General features: G+C 32.5%; 1 protein-coding gene and 1 non-coding gene across 2 annotated transcripts; one reads left to right on the top strand and one right to left on the bottom strand.

Annotated features, from left to right (window-relative positions):
• Positions 1-369: 369 nt before the first annotated feature.
• On the bottom strand, positions 370-581 carry LOC118486231. The gene has a single exon (XR_004878084.1). It is a non-coding gene; the product is annotated as a small nucleolar RNA U3 (small nucleolar RNA).
• An 8,178-nt stretch (positions 582-8,759) lies between these two features.
• On the top strand, positions 8,760-12,310 carry LOC110898824 (OVARIAN TUMOR DOMAIN-containing deubiquitinating enzyme 3). The gene is made up of 8 exons (XM_022145669.2): positions 8,760-8,884; positions 8,957-9,104; positions 10,489-10,573; positions 10,669-10,732; positions 10,831-10,936; positions 11,017-11,071; positions 11,877-11,930; positions 12,011-12,310. Exons 1-8 carry the CDS (start codon positions 8,863-8,865, stop codon positions 12,152-12,154), a joined length of 678 nt encoding a protein of 225 aa, XP_022001361.1. The 5' UTR covers positions 8,760-8,862; the 3' UTR covers positions 12,155-12,310.
• Positions 12,311-14,631: the final 2,321 nt, after the last annotated feature.

Raw genomic sequence — 14,631 nt, 5'->3', positions numbered from 1 at the left:
AATTTAAGGTTTTAATAGTTAGAAACTTAATTAGCGTAATTTGCAAAGTTTACATTTTTGACCTTTTATTTAATATAAAGTCGACTCGTCATTTCGCCTACTTAACGTGATCTTTAGAAGGTATAATCTCAGAGGATTATAACTTTCATTATTACGATCACGTAACCATGTTCGAATCGAACATTGGCTTGACCATAATGGTCCACAATGTGGCCATGCCAAGACCCACAATCTCAGAGGATACCACAGCTGCATGCGCGATTTGTCTCCGCTATTGAGCTTCTCGGTGGTCTTAACAATGCGGTTCCTGGATCGATAAAGCAGTTAATGGACGTTGAAGGATAAGATTTCATCAAAAAAATATGGGTTTGTCTGTCAGACAACCTTGTGACCATGCCAAGACCCGTTAGATGGGCTGGCAACGATCCTCTACTGAGCCATGGTCGAGACCATGGGTTCTGTTAATCACGCTCTAGTCACATGGTCCTGATTCATCAACCAAACATGGGTTTCTGTCTTCTTAGGAATCAAGAATACAGAGGTACGAGCCTATAGAACAGATCCTGTTCAAGTAAGGTCGTACTTTTTCTTCTGTTTGTGTTCTATAAAGGGTTTTTTACATATTTCCCCCTCCTAAGCTAGCTTATTACGTATTTCTCCAAACAAAAAAAAACAATTACATATTTCCCCTCCCTAACCCATATATTTCCCCTTTTTATTAAAATTACTCTTATTAGATGACTATTTTACCCTTATTGAACTATTAAATGAATATTTACATATTTCTCCTTTCTAATATCATCAATTAAATAAAATCAGTTGGAGCAACAAAAGATAAAAGCTATCAAACTCGTTTCTGTCGCGATCATAATCAAAACTTATTGGACATGCAGCGGTACAAAACAATAATTATCAAACTTGTTTCTGTCGGGATCATAATCAAAACTTATTGGACATGCAGCGGTACAAAACAATAATGTGCATAACTCTTCTAAAGACACAGGCTTGGTTAGGAAAACACAAACACACGTGATGTAGCAAAACAATAATATGCTAACTCTTCTAAAGACTCTTCCGGTATATAATTTCTTGCCTTTATATCATTAAATTTAATCATAAAAACGCAGTTAGAGATTTGGGATCTTGAACATTGATATTTACTTATTTAGTTTTCTTACTTATATAACTTATCTTCTTATGGCATTTGTCAAACTATAACCAGACACCCAAATTACTAAAATAAACACCTTATCAGACTCGCCACAAACTCAGACACCCAAATTACCCTGTTACTCCTGACCTCCTGTTTTGTTTTCTTAACATAATTGAAATCATCAACAGCTGCAAAACCAAATCACAAGTTTAATTAACCAAGTATAAGGGTCAAATCATAAGAATAATGAGAGTATTATAATTAAAAGTAAGGACACAAATCATAAGCAGCAACAAATCATACTCGTAAATATGAATCTATGAAATAATGAATGTTTCATTCACTTTTATAATAAAATGAAACATGCACCAGGTACCCTAAACAAACCAAATTTATATAATAATCAAAATCCCATGCCCAAAATTGTCGACTAAACAGACTATTATTGAAACATCTAATACAATTGAAATTCCTTAGAACCCTAATTTCGTGACAACATAGCCTACTTCTTTTGTGTATGCGTTTTTCAAAACTGAAGAAGCCAAGAACCGAGCCACTTCCTCTTTCGACAATTGAATCAGAAGAACCCATGTCATTCAGATTGCAGCTAAATATCGATTAGGGGTTGTTCAGAATGCAGCGCCAAAGAACCATGGAAATATGTAATAAGCCAACTCGTCGATCGTAATAGAGGAAGAAGATACAATGGTTCTGGTGTAGGGTTTGTTGTGTCGTATACTAGAGAAATGGAAGATGAAAAGAACTGATGGATAATGGCTTTGACAAGGGTAATTGGGTAATTTCTCAAAAAAAAGGGGAAATATGTAATTGATTTTTTTATTTGGGGAAATATGTAATAAGGCAACTTAGGAGGGGGAAATATGTAAAAATCTCTTCTATATATTGCTGCTTTTTTCCACTTTACACCAATGTGGGATGACTACAGCTAAACCGATTCTAAGCCTGTTCCTTTGTTTCCTTTTTTTTTATATTAGTAACAAAATAATAATAACTAGAATTACGACCCGCCGCAATGCGGCGGGGATTCTTTAGTTATAACTAAGTCGATTTAGGACGCGCACATTGTGTTGAACATGTCAAACAGGAAAAAATAGACGATGTAAAAACGTTCACTCACACACGCACGTTGCGTCGTGTTAACTCACAACGTTTAGAACGAAACGTGAAAAATGCTAAACCATAGACGCACGTTGCGATGTCTTAAGTCACAAAATTCAGAACGAAGCATAAAGCGAAAAAATTGCGGAAAATGAAAACTATAAAGGACCAAACTTGACAGTAAAAAAGTTGTGAGGATAGATTGCAAAAGATAAAAAGTTTTGTGTTAAAAGTAAAAAAAAAACAAATAGTTTTGGGTTAAAAGTAATTTATGAAATACTTTTGGGTGAAAAGTAAAAAAAACAATTTTTTTTGAAAAAGCCCCAAAGCCAAGGTTACAACAACCATATGCATAACCATTTTTTCTTTGAAAAACCCCCAAAGCCAAGATTACAACACATAAGTAAAAAAAATTAAATTGGTTAATCGCAAAAGATGGAAACGTTTGAATTAGAAGTAAAAAATCAAATTAATCAAAGGAGTTAAATTACCAAAGATTAAAACTTTAAACTTAAATTGTCAAAGATTAAAACTTTAGGGTTAAAAAGGAAAGAAAGATTAAAAATTTTAAACTTAAATTGTCAAAGATTAAAATTTTAGGGTAATTTGTCAAAGATTAAAACTTTAGGGTTAAAAAGAAACAAAGATTAGAAGTTTAAACTTAAATTGTTAAACATTAAAACTTTAGGGGTAAAAAGGAAAATTTCCATTTTTTTTGAAAAACTCCCAAAGCCCAAGTTACAACATATATGTGCTTTAACATGTTGCTTATTTATAGTGTTTAATAATAATAATAATAAGAGTAAACTGCCATTTTGGTCCCTGTGGTTTGCTCACTTTTGCCATTTTAGTCCAAAATTTAAACTTTTTGCATCTGGGTCCCTGTGGTTTCAGTTTTATTGCCATTTTGGTTCAAAAATAAAATCAGGTCATATTTGTCTTTTAAAATACTGCTATTTTGTCCTTTTCCGCAAGGGCAAAATGATCATTTCTTTTTTATAAATAAATACCATATTTTATAAGACAAATATGACCTGATTTGCCCCTGAGGAAAATGACAAAATTGCAAGATTTTATGAGACAAATATGACCTGATTTCATTTTTGGACCAAAATGACGATAAAACTGATACCATAGGGACCCAGATGTAAAAGGTTTGAGTTTTGGACTAAAGTGTCAAAAGTGACCAAACCTCTGGGACCAAAATGGCAGTTTACTCTAATAATAATAATAGTAATAATAATAGTAATAATAATAGTAATAATAATAATAATAATAATAATAATAATAATAATAATAATAATAATAATAATAATAATTTCATGAAAAATGTTGAAAATCATACAAACTGAAATCTCTATTATTTATATCTATGACTATTCCAAAACACTAACAAAGGATTTAATTTTTTTATTGTATTATAAAGTTTTAGTTTGGGACAAATCATATATAAGAGGTGTTCGTTTTCATATTATGAGCCTGTTTTGAATAAATAAAAAAAGAACACTTTCGTAGCATTCTTCGAAAATTATATAATTAAATTTCTGTAAATCCCTTTAAATATTGGTCCTTTTTTTATCCTAGCCTTGTTAATAAGTGTCCTAAAAAAACCAAATAGCTTGTAACTTGGTGGTACCAAGGTGTCCTAAAAAAATAGCCTTCCCACTAGTTTTTCAGGAGAATGCATCCTGACTGACACTTAGACCATCCGTAGTGGGGCGTGATTTTTAAAAAGTTGAAAAAAAAACGTCTCAAAACGCCCCTCCCCCCATTACACCGGACGTTATAAAGCGTTTTTTTTTTTAACGGTTTGCATGTTAGGCGTTTTATTTAAAACGCCGAAGTGCTCATAATGTGGCCAATGAGAGTGTTCTTCAGTCTGACAACCCCACTTTTGTTTAATGATTGCATTTGTTTCCTTTTTTTTTAATGATTGCATGGGCGTTATTGGAATAATGACCCACTATACCACTTTTGCAATAATGCCCCATGCTGACTGGGATGACACATGTCGGATAATGCCCCATGGTGGGGGCATTATTTTTCTTAACCATTACGGGTGGTCTTATAAATATAAATATAAGAGTAAATTACAAGTTTTGTCCAGTTTGTAACAAATTGCAGGTGGTGCCCTTTACCTTTAAATATGATAAGTTTTGTCTTTAACGTTTCAAAATCCTGCATGTTATGTCCTTTAGGCTAAACACAATTAGATTTTTTGGTTAAGTATGGTTATGTGCGTTGCGCATGAGGGTATTCTCATCATTTTACCTCCCTATGGGCTATTTTGTAAAGAACTCTTATTCAGGGACTATTTTGTACAAAACTAAAAAATAAAAAAACTCTTTTATCATCTCTCTCACACAAACACACTCCTAACCACAACCTCACTCACCGCACAACCACAATCCACCCCACCTGCCACCACCACTGTTCACCATCTCCACCACCATTCAACAACAACAACAACAAAAAAATCATAAAACTCAAAATAAATAATAATAATTCAGACAACCAAACAGACAAAACAAAATTCACCACCATTCAACAAAAAAAAAAAAAAAAAAAAAAAAAAAACCAAGCACGGACGAATTTCCGGCAGTTTCCCCACCGGAATGTCACTCTCCGGTCACCAATCACCGTCCTTTTCACTATAAGGTACTAATCGCACTGTCTCTGTAGTTTCTCGCTCTAAACCACTTTCTCTCTCTACTTCTTGTACATTTTGAAGCTCTTTTTGGTTTTATTTTTTCTATTTGATCCTGTGTCGCTTTTCGAAGATGAAACAACATTAGATTCTCTTGTTTTACTTATGTAATTTGTAACGCCCTGCTTCTTCGTATTTTCCCTAATTAGAAAGCGTTGTTTGTATTTTTATTTTTGGAAGTCTTGTATTCTTGTAATCGTCTTTTCGTTGTAATCATTGATAAATCCGAGACATTGATTGTAATGAAATGAATCTTTTATACATCATTTATACATTGTTTATACCTTTATGTACGTTTTTTTGTTACATAAATCATAATTCTCATAAACATAAGTTTAACTCATCGTATATTCGTAATCCTTGAATTTTCATACGTTTTGATCGTCCAATTACAAACTAGATTATATGTTTTACACTTGGTTATTCGATCACAAGACTTAACTCTATGCTTTATACTTATTTGATACATAATCATATGTTTACAAAACATCACTTGTGTTTTACATGTTAGACATGCTTATAAACCCCTAATTTCAAGTTCCATACACATGATAGGCTTTGTTTTATGTTAGAAATATGTTAATACTACATTAATATACTATATGTAACACTAATATACAACTTATAATGTTAAAAAAAGGAATGGGCAGCCCCTAAATCAGCATTATGGGCTGGGTTTATGGACTTGTTTCATTGCTAAACTCCCTCTAAACACTTTCAAAGCCCAACCTAATGAAATCCTAATCCCTTCCCTATATAATAAGCACTTCACCACTCCTTATTCCACTTTTACAAGCCTCCAAACACCTCAAAAGTCCTCCAAAAATCAGCTGAGTTTCAGCATCAACATCAGGAACTTTCAGCAACAAAAAGTGAGTTTTAACTCACTTCCTCTTCGATTTTCTTCTTGTTTCTTCTTCTACAACACTTGGACAACCTCTAGGAAGGTTCTCACAAGTTTGCTTGGGCAAACTAAGGTGAAACCTCACCATTTTTGAGGTCCAAAGTGCACATAAATTCTGCTCATTTTTATCTTCATGTTTTGGAAGAAAACTCATGTTTTCTTCGTACATTCCTATGTCCTTATGCCACTAATCAAGACTATGATTATGTGTGCTTAAAAAAAGGTTGTAACATGTAAATCCAGAGGTTTAATCCTCAAAAACTTTCTGTTTTAAAATAGTTTTTAACCCACAAGTGATGAACAAGTCTTGAACTTGTGAAAGTGTGATTATTTGGATAGCTTGGGCTATCCTACTTACAAATCCACACATCACTTGATGTTTTCCTTGTTGGCTAGTGTGTATTTCATTTCTATAATAATAATCTATTCATGACCATCCTTGTTGTCTATGACAACTTGTGCATTGGTGAATACTAAAGAGGTTCCAAAATGGGAGATTTATCTTCCTACCTCATGCATGACTTCTATGATACTGCTTGTACATTATTGGACTAAACTTATGATATATATACTTATATGAAATAGATAATACTTATAGTAACCGAACATTTGATGATAATCTTATGGTTATTTGTCAAAATATTAAGTTACATCATCTAAGAACATGGTACTCGTTACGATTCTAATGGGTACTTTAACCCATGAAAACATTCAAACCCCTATGGGTTTCATAGTATAAAAAACGAGTATTATGTACTAGATGGTTATTTTCTCATATGTTTACTTTCCATATACTTTTAGTTCTGAATCCCAAATCTCCCATTATCATCCAAATACTCATACACCTTGCTTCCTAGTGTAGAAAGACTTGGTGTTTCCTTCTCCAACAATCAACAACTCCTCGCGGATTAACAAGTGGAAGCTTGCAAAACCGTGAGTATACTTGAAACCCCCTTTCGTTTACCACCTTTTGCGGTGTAACATGTTAAACTATGAAAACTACACTTATACTTATTTCTAAAATGCACAAACATTCCATTATACATGCATGCATACTTGTTACTTGATACTTTAAACTTGGGGTTATACGTTTTGTGTTAGACTTATCATTAACTTCATACGAGCCTATCCTTGACATATATAGCGCTATAGGATTAACGCACCGCCTGTGAATGTTGGGTTATGTTAAGAGCTTATTGCGTTTCATCTTGGTTTGATTAGTTAAATACATGCCGATTTTATTGTTTATCTTGTTTCAATAGCTTGCCATGTGGAATTGTTTAAACTTATTTTTATGCTATGTATAAAAACCTATGTACTTGCCTTTGCTTTTGCATTGAACTTTAGTTTAAACATGTTACAGGTTGAAGACGATAATCGTATGAAATCTAGCAGGGATGACTAGAAACATGCCCAAGAAATTACTAGATTTGAATATTTATATCATGTTGAACTTGCCGTATTTGTCTTTTATTTGTTGTTATTTGAATTCCATGTACTGTATTCACAATTTGAATTATGAAATGAAAACAGTTTTGATTTAGTTATTGTCACAATTAGCGTTATGTGTGATGAGCAATATTTCTTCGTCCCACTCCGATGATTCCGCCATTAGTTGGGGTGTGACATAATTGCAGCTTTTTTCATAAATGATCTTGTGGTTGATTATGAATTTAAAGTGGATTGAAATTAGGGCTTTTTTGTTTTGCTTTTGTTTCAATTGATTGTATAATGATGTTAATTTGAAAGAGGGGATGGATTTTGTTTTGTTTGTTTGGCTGTTGGAAATATTATTATTTATTTTGATTTTTATGATTTTTTGTTGTTGTTGATGAATGGTGGTGGAGATGGTGAACAGTGGTGGTGGCAGGTGGGGTGGATTGTGGTTGTGCGGTGAGTGAGATTGTGGCTGAGAGTGTGTTTGTGTGTGAGAGAGAGATGATAAAAGAGTTTTTATTTTTTAGTTTTGTACAAAATAGCCTCTGAATAAGAATTCTTTGCAAAATAGCCCACAGAGAGGTAAAATGACAAGAATACACTCATCTGCAAGGTACATGACCATACTTAACCAAAAAATCTAACTGGATTTAGCCTAAAGAACATAATGTGCAGGATTTTAAAACGTTAAGGACACAACTCGTCAAATTTAAAGGTAAAGAACACCAGACAAAACTTGTAATTTACTCTGAATATAAGGGCATGTTTGGCTAAGCTTATTTAAGTTAAAAAAGACTTTTGGGAAAAGCACTTATTGACTTATGGCTTTTTGAAAAGGAGTTTTTAAAAAAATGTTTGAATTAGCTTATGGGGTGAGAAATGCCAATAAGTCAATAAGTTGTTTTTTAAAAAGTGTTTGGCTTAGTTTATTGATGTAAAATAACTAAAAGCTAATAAGTCAATAAGTTAGTTCAAAAAGTCACAACATTCTAACTTTTCAAAAATGACTTTTTGATGACTTTTTCTCCTTCTTAAAAAGTCATTTTGAAAAGGACTTTTGCATTTGCCAAACACTAAAACTCCTTATTGACTTTTGAGTAAATTACTTTTTGAGTCCCTGTGTTTTAGTGGTTTTAACCACTTGAGTCCAAAATCAAAAAGTTTAACACCCTGAGTCCCTATCCATTTATTTTATAACGTTTTAAGTCCAATTTTATTCATTTTATAACGATTTGAGTCCAAAAAATTGGATTCAAAAGGTTAAAATTTGGACTCAAAATGACTCAAATGGTTAAAGAAAATGCTTATAGGGACTCAGGTCGTTAAACTTTTTACTTTTGGACTCAACTAGTTAAAACCACCGAAACACAGTGACTCAAAAAATAATTTACCCTTGACTTTTTTATTAAGTCAATAAGTTAGTTGGAAAGCTTAGCCAAACATGCTCTAAATATAAGTATGTTTTAAAGTCAATCCAAACATCCTCTATACTTACCGTTCTATCTATCCTTCTTCTCCAACTTCCAAAGGAAGAACAAATTCATGGCGGCCAAACGCTCCAACGGTAACATCAGCAACCTCTTCTTCTTCTTCTTCTTCTTCTACAAATTAACATCTAACTTTTTCTTCATTGCAGGTGCTATCCTTGAAGACCTACGAACCGGATTAGCGGAGTTCGAACTCGTATCATCTCCGGTCACTACAATCGCCACTCGCAATTCCGTACAATCCGTTTTCCTTACCGATCACAATCACAGATTCTTCGCCCGAATTGGACCACAATTGTATGTGCACTGCTACTTTGTTAGTTTTGTTGTTGTTGTTGATTTGAAGAAGTTTAAGTTAATTTGAATAGGATTGTTATTTCTGAAAATTGTTTGTTCTTAAACTATTTAGTTTGTGAAGTTAGGGCATTAGTAGTAGTAAGTGATTTTACACTCCATTGAAAAGAAGAGGTCGGTTTTAGGATCGAACACGAACCGAGCATTTTGTGAATTGTTCGGCGAGAAGTTTGTTCATTTAATTAAACGAACAAACGTGAACACATGTGTCGTTCGTGAATGTCCGTTTATGTTCATTTATTTATGTTTGTTTATGCTCATTTATTTACGTTCGTTCATTTATGTTTATGGATGGATGATTTTTGGATGAATCATGATGGATTTTTTGGTAGAATCATGATGGAATTTAGAATGAATCGTGTACATTTGAACCACTAATTTAGATGTCAACCATTTAATGGATACTTAATGTTTCAGACATGTTTGTTTTTGTTCATTTGTGTTTGTTCAGTTATGTTCGTTTACGTTCATTTATGTTTGTTTGTTTACGCCTGTTTATGTTTATTTACGTTCGTGAACTGTTCGTTTAGCTTTTTAACGAACGAACACAAACATGTTCATTTTCTTAACGAATGAACATGAACAAAAAAATTTGTTTGATTATATGATCGTGTTTGTGTTCCTATAAAGTTAAATGAACGAACCATAGTTGTTAAAAGCCATCGCCTCTGGCTCCTAGGCCCAATTTCCTAGCGAGGCGAGGCAATTGCGCCTTAAGTCAAGGCAATTGCGCTTTAATTCTCCAAGTGATGGTTCATGCGCAGGTTCCGGCAAGATTCCTAGATTCTTAAGAATTTTCGGCCAAATTCTCTAAATTCTTGCAAGATTCTAGCTAGATTCCTACTTTTATCTAACGAAACTACTTTTCTACACTAATAAACTAGCATTTTATAACTTTTGGTACTAAATAGACAATATTAAATGTTATATAATAGCTTTAGTTTATTTTATTTGAAGAATAGTATTAATTTTCTATTATATAAAAATATTTTATGTTTTTTTTTGTTGTACGCTTTTTTTTCTCAGGCCCGCGTTTTTTTGCGTCTTGCGCCTTGGCCCCAGGCGAGGCCTATGCGCCTTGAGTGCGCTTAACGCTTTTAATAACTATGGAACGAACATGAACATGCCTTCGTTCGTGTGCGTTCAGTTTGTTTACAACCCTAGTCAAATTCATCCATAATTTGTCGAGAGCTTAGTTTCATGCTCCAATTGACCTGCTATGGTGATAGACTCTTCAAATGTCCTAATTTCTATTTATTATTATTATTATTATTATTATTATTATTATTATTATTATTTATTTATTTTTTTTCTTTTTTTAATTTAGGGAAGTTTCACCAGCGTTGAGCAAAGTGGAGAGTTTTAGGGTTCACAGAGTTACCGGTGATGGACGCTGTATGTTTCGGGCTCTGGTATGATATCTATGGCCTAATAATTCTTTGAATTTTTATACATTTACAAAATAAACAAGAAATGAGATTCAATAGAAAATTGAATTTAATTGTAGGTTAAAGGAATGGCTATGAACAAGAGCCTAACTCTTAGCCCCCGAGAAGAAAGAGACAATGCAGGTTCGTTAATATAATGTTATAATTGGTTGTTAAATATTATTTTTGTGGTTAAATGTTACAACTTCTGGCAAAATGTTTTGTGAGAACTTATGCTGCAGATGAACTGCGGATGGCAATAAAAGAGGTGTTATGCGAGAATGCCAAAGAAAGACATCAATACGAAGAAGCGATAATTGCAATTACAGTTGAAGAATCCTTAAAACGGTTAGAATTGTGACCTTTTACTGCACAAGAAATTCAAGATTTGTGATCTGTTAATAATTTAATTTAATATATGCTTGTAGTTACTGTCAACGCATTGGACGGCCAGATTTTTGGGGAGGAGAGTCAGAACTACTGGTTAGTATCGTAATATATATTTTTACGCCTTCTTTTTCTCTATCAATAACCAAGAAAGATGATAAATTCATCAATGCGGTTAGGCCTGTAAACGAACCGAACGTTGATGAACTGTTCGTGAACTTGTTTGGCGGGAAGATCGTTTATGTTCATTTCTCTAATAAACGAACGAACATGAACACAAATTTTGTTCATTTAGTTAAATGAACAAACATGAACACGTGTTGTTCGTTCATTTACGTTCGTGAACGTCTGTTTATGTTCGTTTCATTTTAAATACATATTAGTAATATTTATATAAATATTAAACATAAAAAGAACTTCTAACTACTTATATAAATATAACTAATTGGTAATTGGGCTTTCTAGTAATAAAAATGGGTTTTCCAACGAAATTTATCGTAATTAATCACTAATTTATATAAAAAATTACTTTATGTTCGTTGATGTTTAGTAAATTATGTTCATTTGTGTTCATTTATGTTTCTTCAATCATGTTCATTTGTGTTGTTTATCGTTTGTTAAATTATGTTCGTAAGTTTGTGAACTGTCCGTTTAGGTCTTAAAGGAACACGAACATACCCATTTTCTTATTAAACGAACATGAACAGAAAAATGTGTTCGATTATAAGTTCATGTTCAATTAAAAGTTAAATGAACGAACATGAACATGCCTCTTTTCGTGTCCGTTCGGTTCATTTATATCTTCCTTTTGTACATCACTACAGACAAATTAATATGGTTTTATCTTCTTAATTAATGTGTTTTTCTTCTATGTGGTGATCTGTTTACGTATGGTCCGTAGGTACTCTCCAAATTATGTCGTCAACCTATCGTTGTCTATATACCCGAGCATGAGGTATTAATCCTTTCTAAAAAAAGATAATACGTTTCGAGCCATGTGATTTGTAATGTTGAAAAATCTTGTGATACTTGCAGCATACAAGAGCTTATAACGGGTCGGGTTTCATACCCATTGCTGAATATGGAGCTGAATTTGGCAAGAGTTGGAAACAAGAAAAGCCCAAGAAAGCTGTGAGGCTTTTGTACAGTGGAAGTAATCATTATGATCTACTTGTATAATTCTTCTACATGTTATATTAGTTCAAAAGTTTCTAACTTTTGGTGAGTTTTGACATTTAGTTGATTTTATTATAAGTCATTGTTGACTCGGTGTCTCGGATTGTTGTTTTCATGTGATGAGTTACAAGTGAAACAAATAAAGACCCGATTTTAAAAGGTGAAACCCTTTTGTTAAATGTGTGTTTAACTGCCCCTTTACGTGGCTATACGTCCGTTTAACTGCCCATTTACATGGCTATACGATCATTTAAATAGAAACTACTTGGCTATATGCCAGTTTAACCCGGAATGAGAAGAACATAAACGCAAAACGCTGGTATAAATTGTTTTTTAATGAAAACAAATACCTTGTATATGTGATTTGTCCAAAAATAAAACTTTTTTACTACAATCAACATCATAAAACCCAACATTTTTTTGTGTGTGTTTTTGGAATTGTCATAACACAAATAGTAAAAATTTCAGTTGAACAAAATAGGCTTAGAATAGGTTAGTTGGAGTCATCCCACATCGGTGCATAGCATAAAAGAGCAGTCTATAAAGACCACCTACATTTGATGAGGCACGGCCTTACTTGAACAAGATATGTTCTATAGGCAAAAACCATGTCTGGTTGTGACCAGAGCCGTGATTAAGAGACCCTCATGGTCTTGACCATGGCATCAGTAGATGATCCAAGATGATCATTATTAATTGTTCAGTATTACTTGATTCTCTTATTTGTAAAGAGTTTGTTTACTACACAATTTTAGTTACTACACAAATACTTGTAGTAAGTTTTTGGTTTGAACGACAAAAAATAGGTCGTTAAATAATTGTCAATAGATGCCATGACAAAAACTTTTGGTGTAGTAGGTATATCTACATAACAATTGTCGACACAATTCGTCGATGAATTGAATTGGAAAATGAATATTATATCCATTTTAGTAGTCATTTGTTGACTAGATTTTTTGATTACAAGAATCATTTGTTTTCGATAGTATAAATCATTTGTTTTCGATAATAGATGCCATGACAAAAACTTTTGGTGTAGTAGGTATATCTACATAACAATTGCCGACACAATTCGTCGATGAATTGAATTGGAAAATGAATATTATATCCATTTTAGTAGTCATTTGTTGACTAGATTTCTTGATTACAAGAATCATTTGTTTTCGATAGTATAAATCATTTGATTTCGATATTGGTTAATCGATTATGTTTGTGTTTGTTTATAAAAACAGTTGTTTATAAAAATGCTTAAGGAGATATTAATATAAATATTTCGAAGTAATTTAACAGTTAGAATAGAACATACCTTTCCTCTTTATTCGAAGAATCATTTGTTTTCGATAGTATAAATCATTTGATTTCGATATTGGTTAATCGATTATGTTTGTGTTTGTTTGTTTATAAAAACAGTTGTTTATAAAAATGTTTACTACACAATTTTTGGTTACTACACAAATAGTTGTAGTAAGTTTTTGGTTTGAATGACAAAAAATAGGTGTTTAAATAATTGTCAATAGATGCCATGATAAAAACTTTTGGTGTAGTAGGTATATCTACATAACAATTGTCGACACAATTCGTCGATGAATTGAATTAGAAAATGAATATTATATCCATTTTAGTAGTCATTTGTTGACTAGATTTTTTTTATTACAAGAATCATTTGTTTTCGATAGTATAAATCATTTGATTTCGATATTGGTTAATCGAAAATGGATATAATATTCATTTTCCAATTCAATTCATCGGCGAATTGTATCGACAATTGTTATGTAGATATACCTACTACACCAAAAGTTTTTGTCATGGCATCCATTGACAATTATTTAACGACCTATTTTTTGTCGTTCAAACCAAAAACTTACTACAACTATTTGTGTAGTAACCAAAAATTGTGTAGTAAACAAAAATTTACTAAAACCATTCTGCGTCTGGTATCATCTATTGTTTAGGCAATCCAATCCCCATCCCGTTCTCTCGTATCATTTTCCCTTTCCAACTTTTCCTTTGTAACTAGTATGTGTGTTAGTGAGTAATCTCCTTGCTAAAGGAGAATATTATGTAAATATCAAGAAGTTCTTCCTTAGGGAAGAACAGCTGTGAATAAATATCAGTTTCCTTTTTATCCCTTTGTTCATCTTTAAAGATTTTTGCAAAACTTGGAGCCCTGGAGCCATAAAAAGTACCGTTTAGGCAGGAGGCCGCGTAGGGAAGAATTGGTTGGGTTGGTCACTTGGAAAAATCAACTTAAAGATTTACCTAGTCGAATAAAGAGGAAAGGTGTGTTCTATTCTAACTGTTAAATTACTTCGAAATATTTATATTAATATCTCCTTAAGCATTTTTATAAACAACTGTTTTTATAAACAAACACAAACATAATCGATTAACCAATATCGAAATCAAATGATTTATACTATCGAAAACAAATGATTCTTGTAATAAAAAAATCTAGTCAACAAGATTAGCAAAGTTCATCT

This window comes from Helianthus annuus, chromosome 13, assembly GCF_002127325.2.
Source record: "Helianthus annuus cultivar XRQ/B chromosome 13, HanXRQr2.0-SUNRISE, whole genome shotgun sequence".
NCBI lineage: Eukaryota > Viridiplantae > Streptophyta > Magnoliopsida > Asterales > Asteraceae > Helianthus > Helianthus annuus.
The sequence above is the reverse complement of the archived record's forward strand: the minus strand, read 5'-3'. Positions and strand labels throughout refer to the sequence as shown.

Bases quoted from the DNA above. Each gene is read 5' to 3' on its own strand.
- LOC110898824 (XM_022145669.2), top strand. From the start codon at position 8,863: ATGGCGGCCAAACGCTCCAACG. The intron at 10,733-10,830 runs GTTCGTTAATAT...CTTATGCTGCAG, and splicing joins AGAAGAAAGAGACAATGCAG to ATGAACTGCGGATGGCAATA. The intron at 11,072-11,876 runs GTTAGTATCGTA...TATGGTCCGTAG, and splicing joins GAGGAGAGTCAGAACTACTG to GTACTCTCCAAATTATGTCG.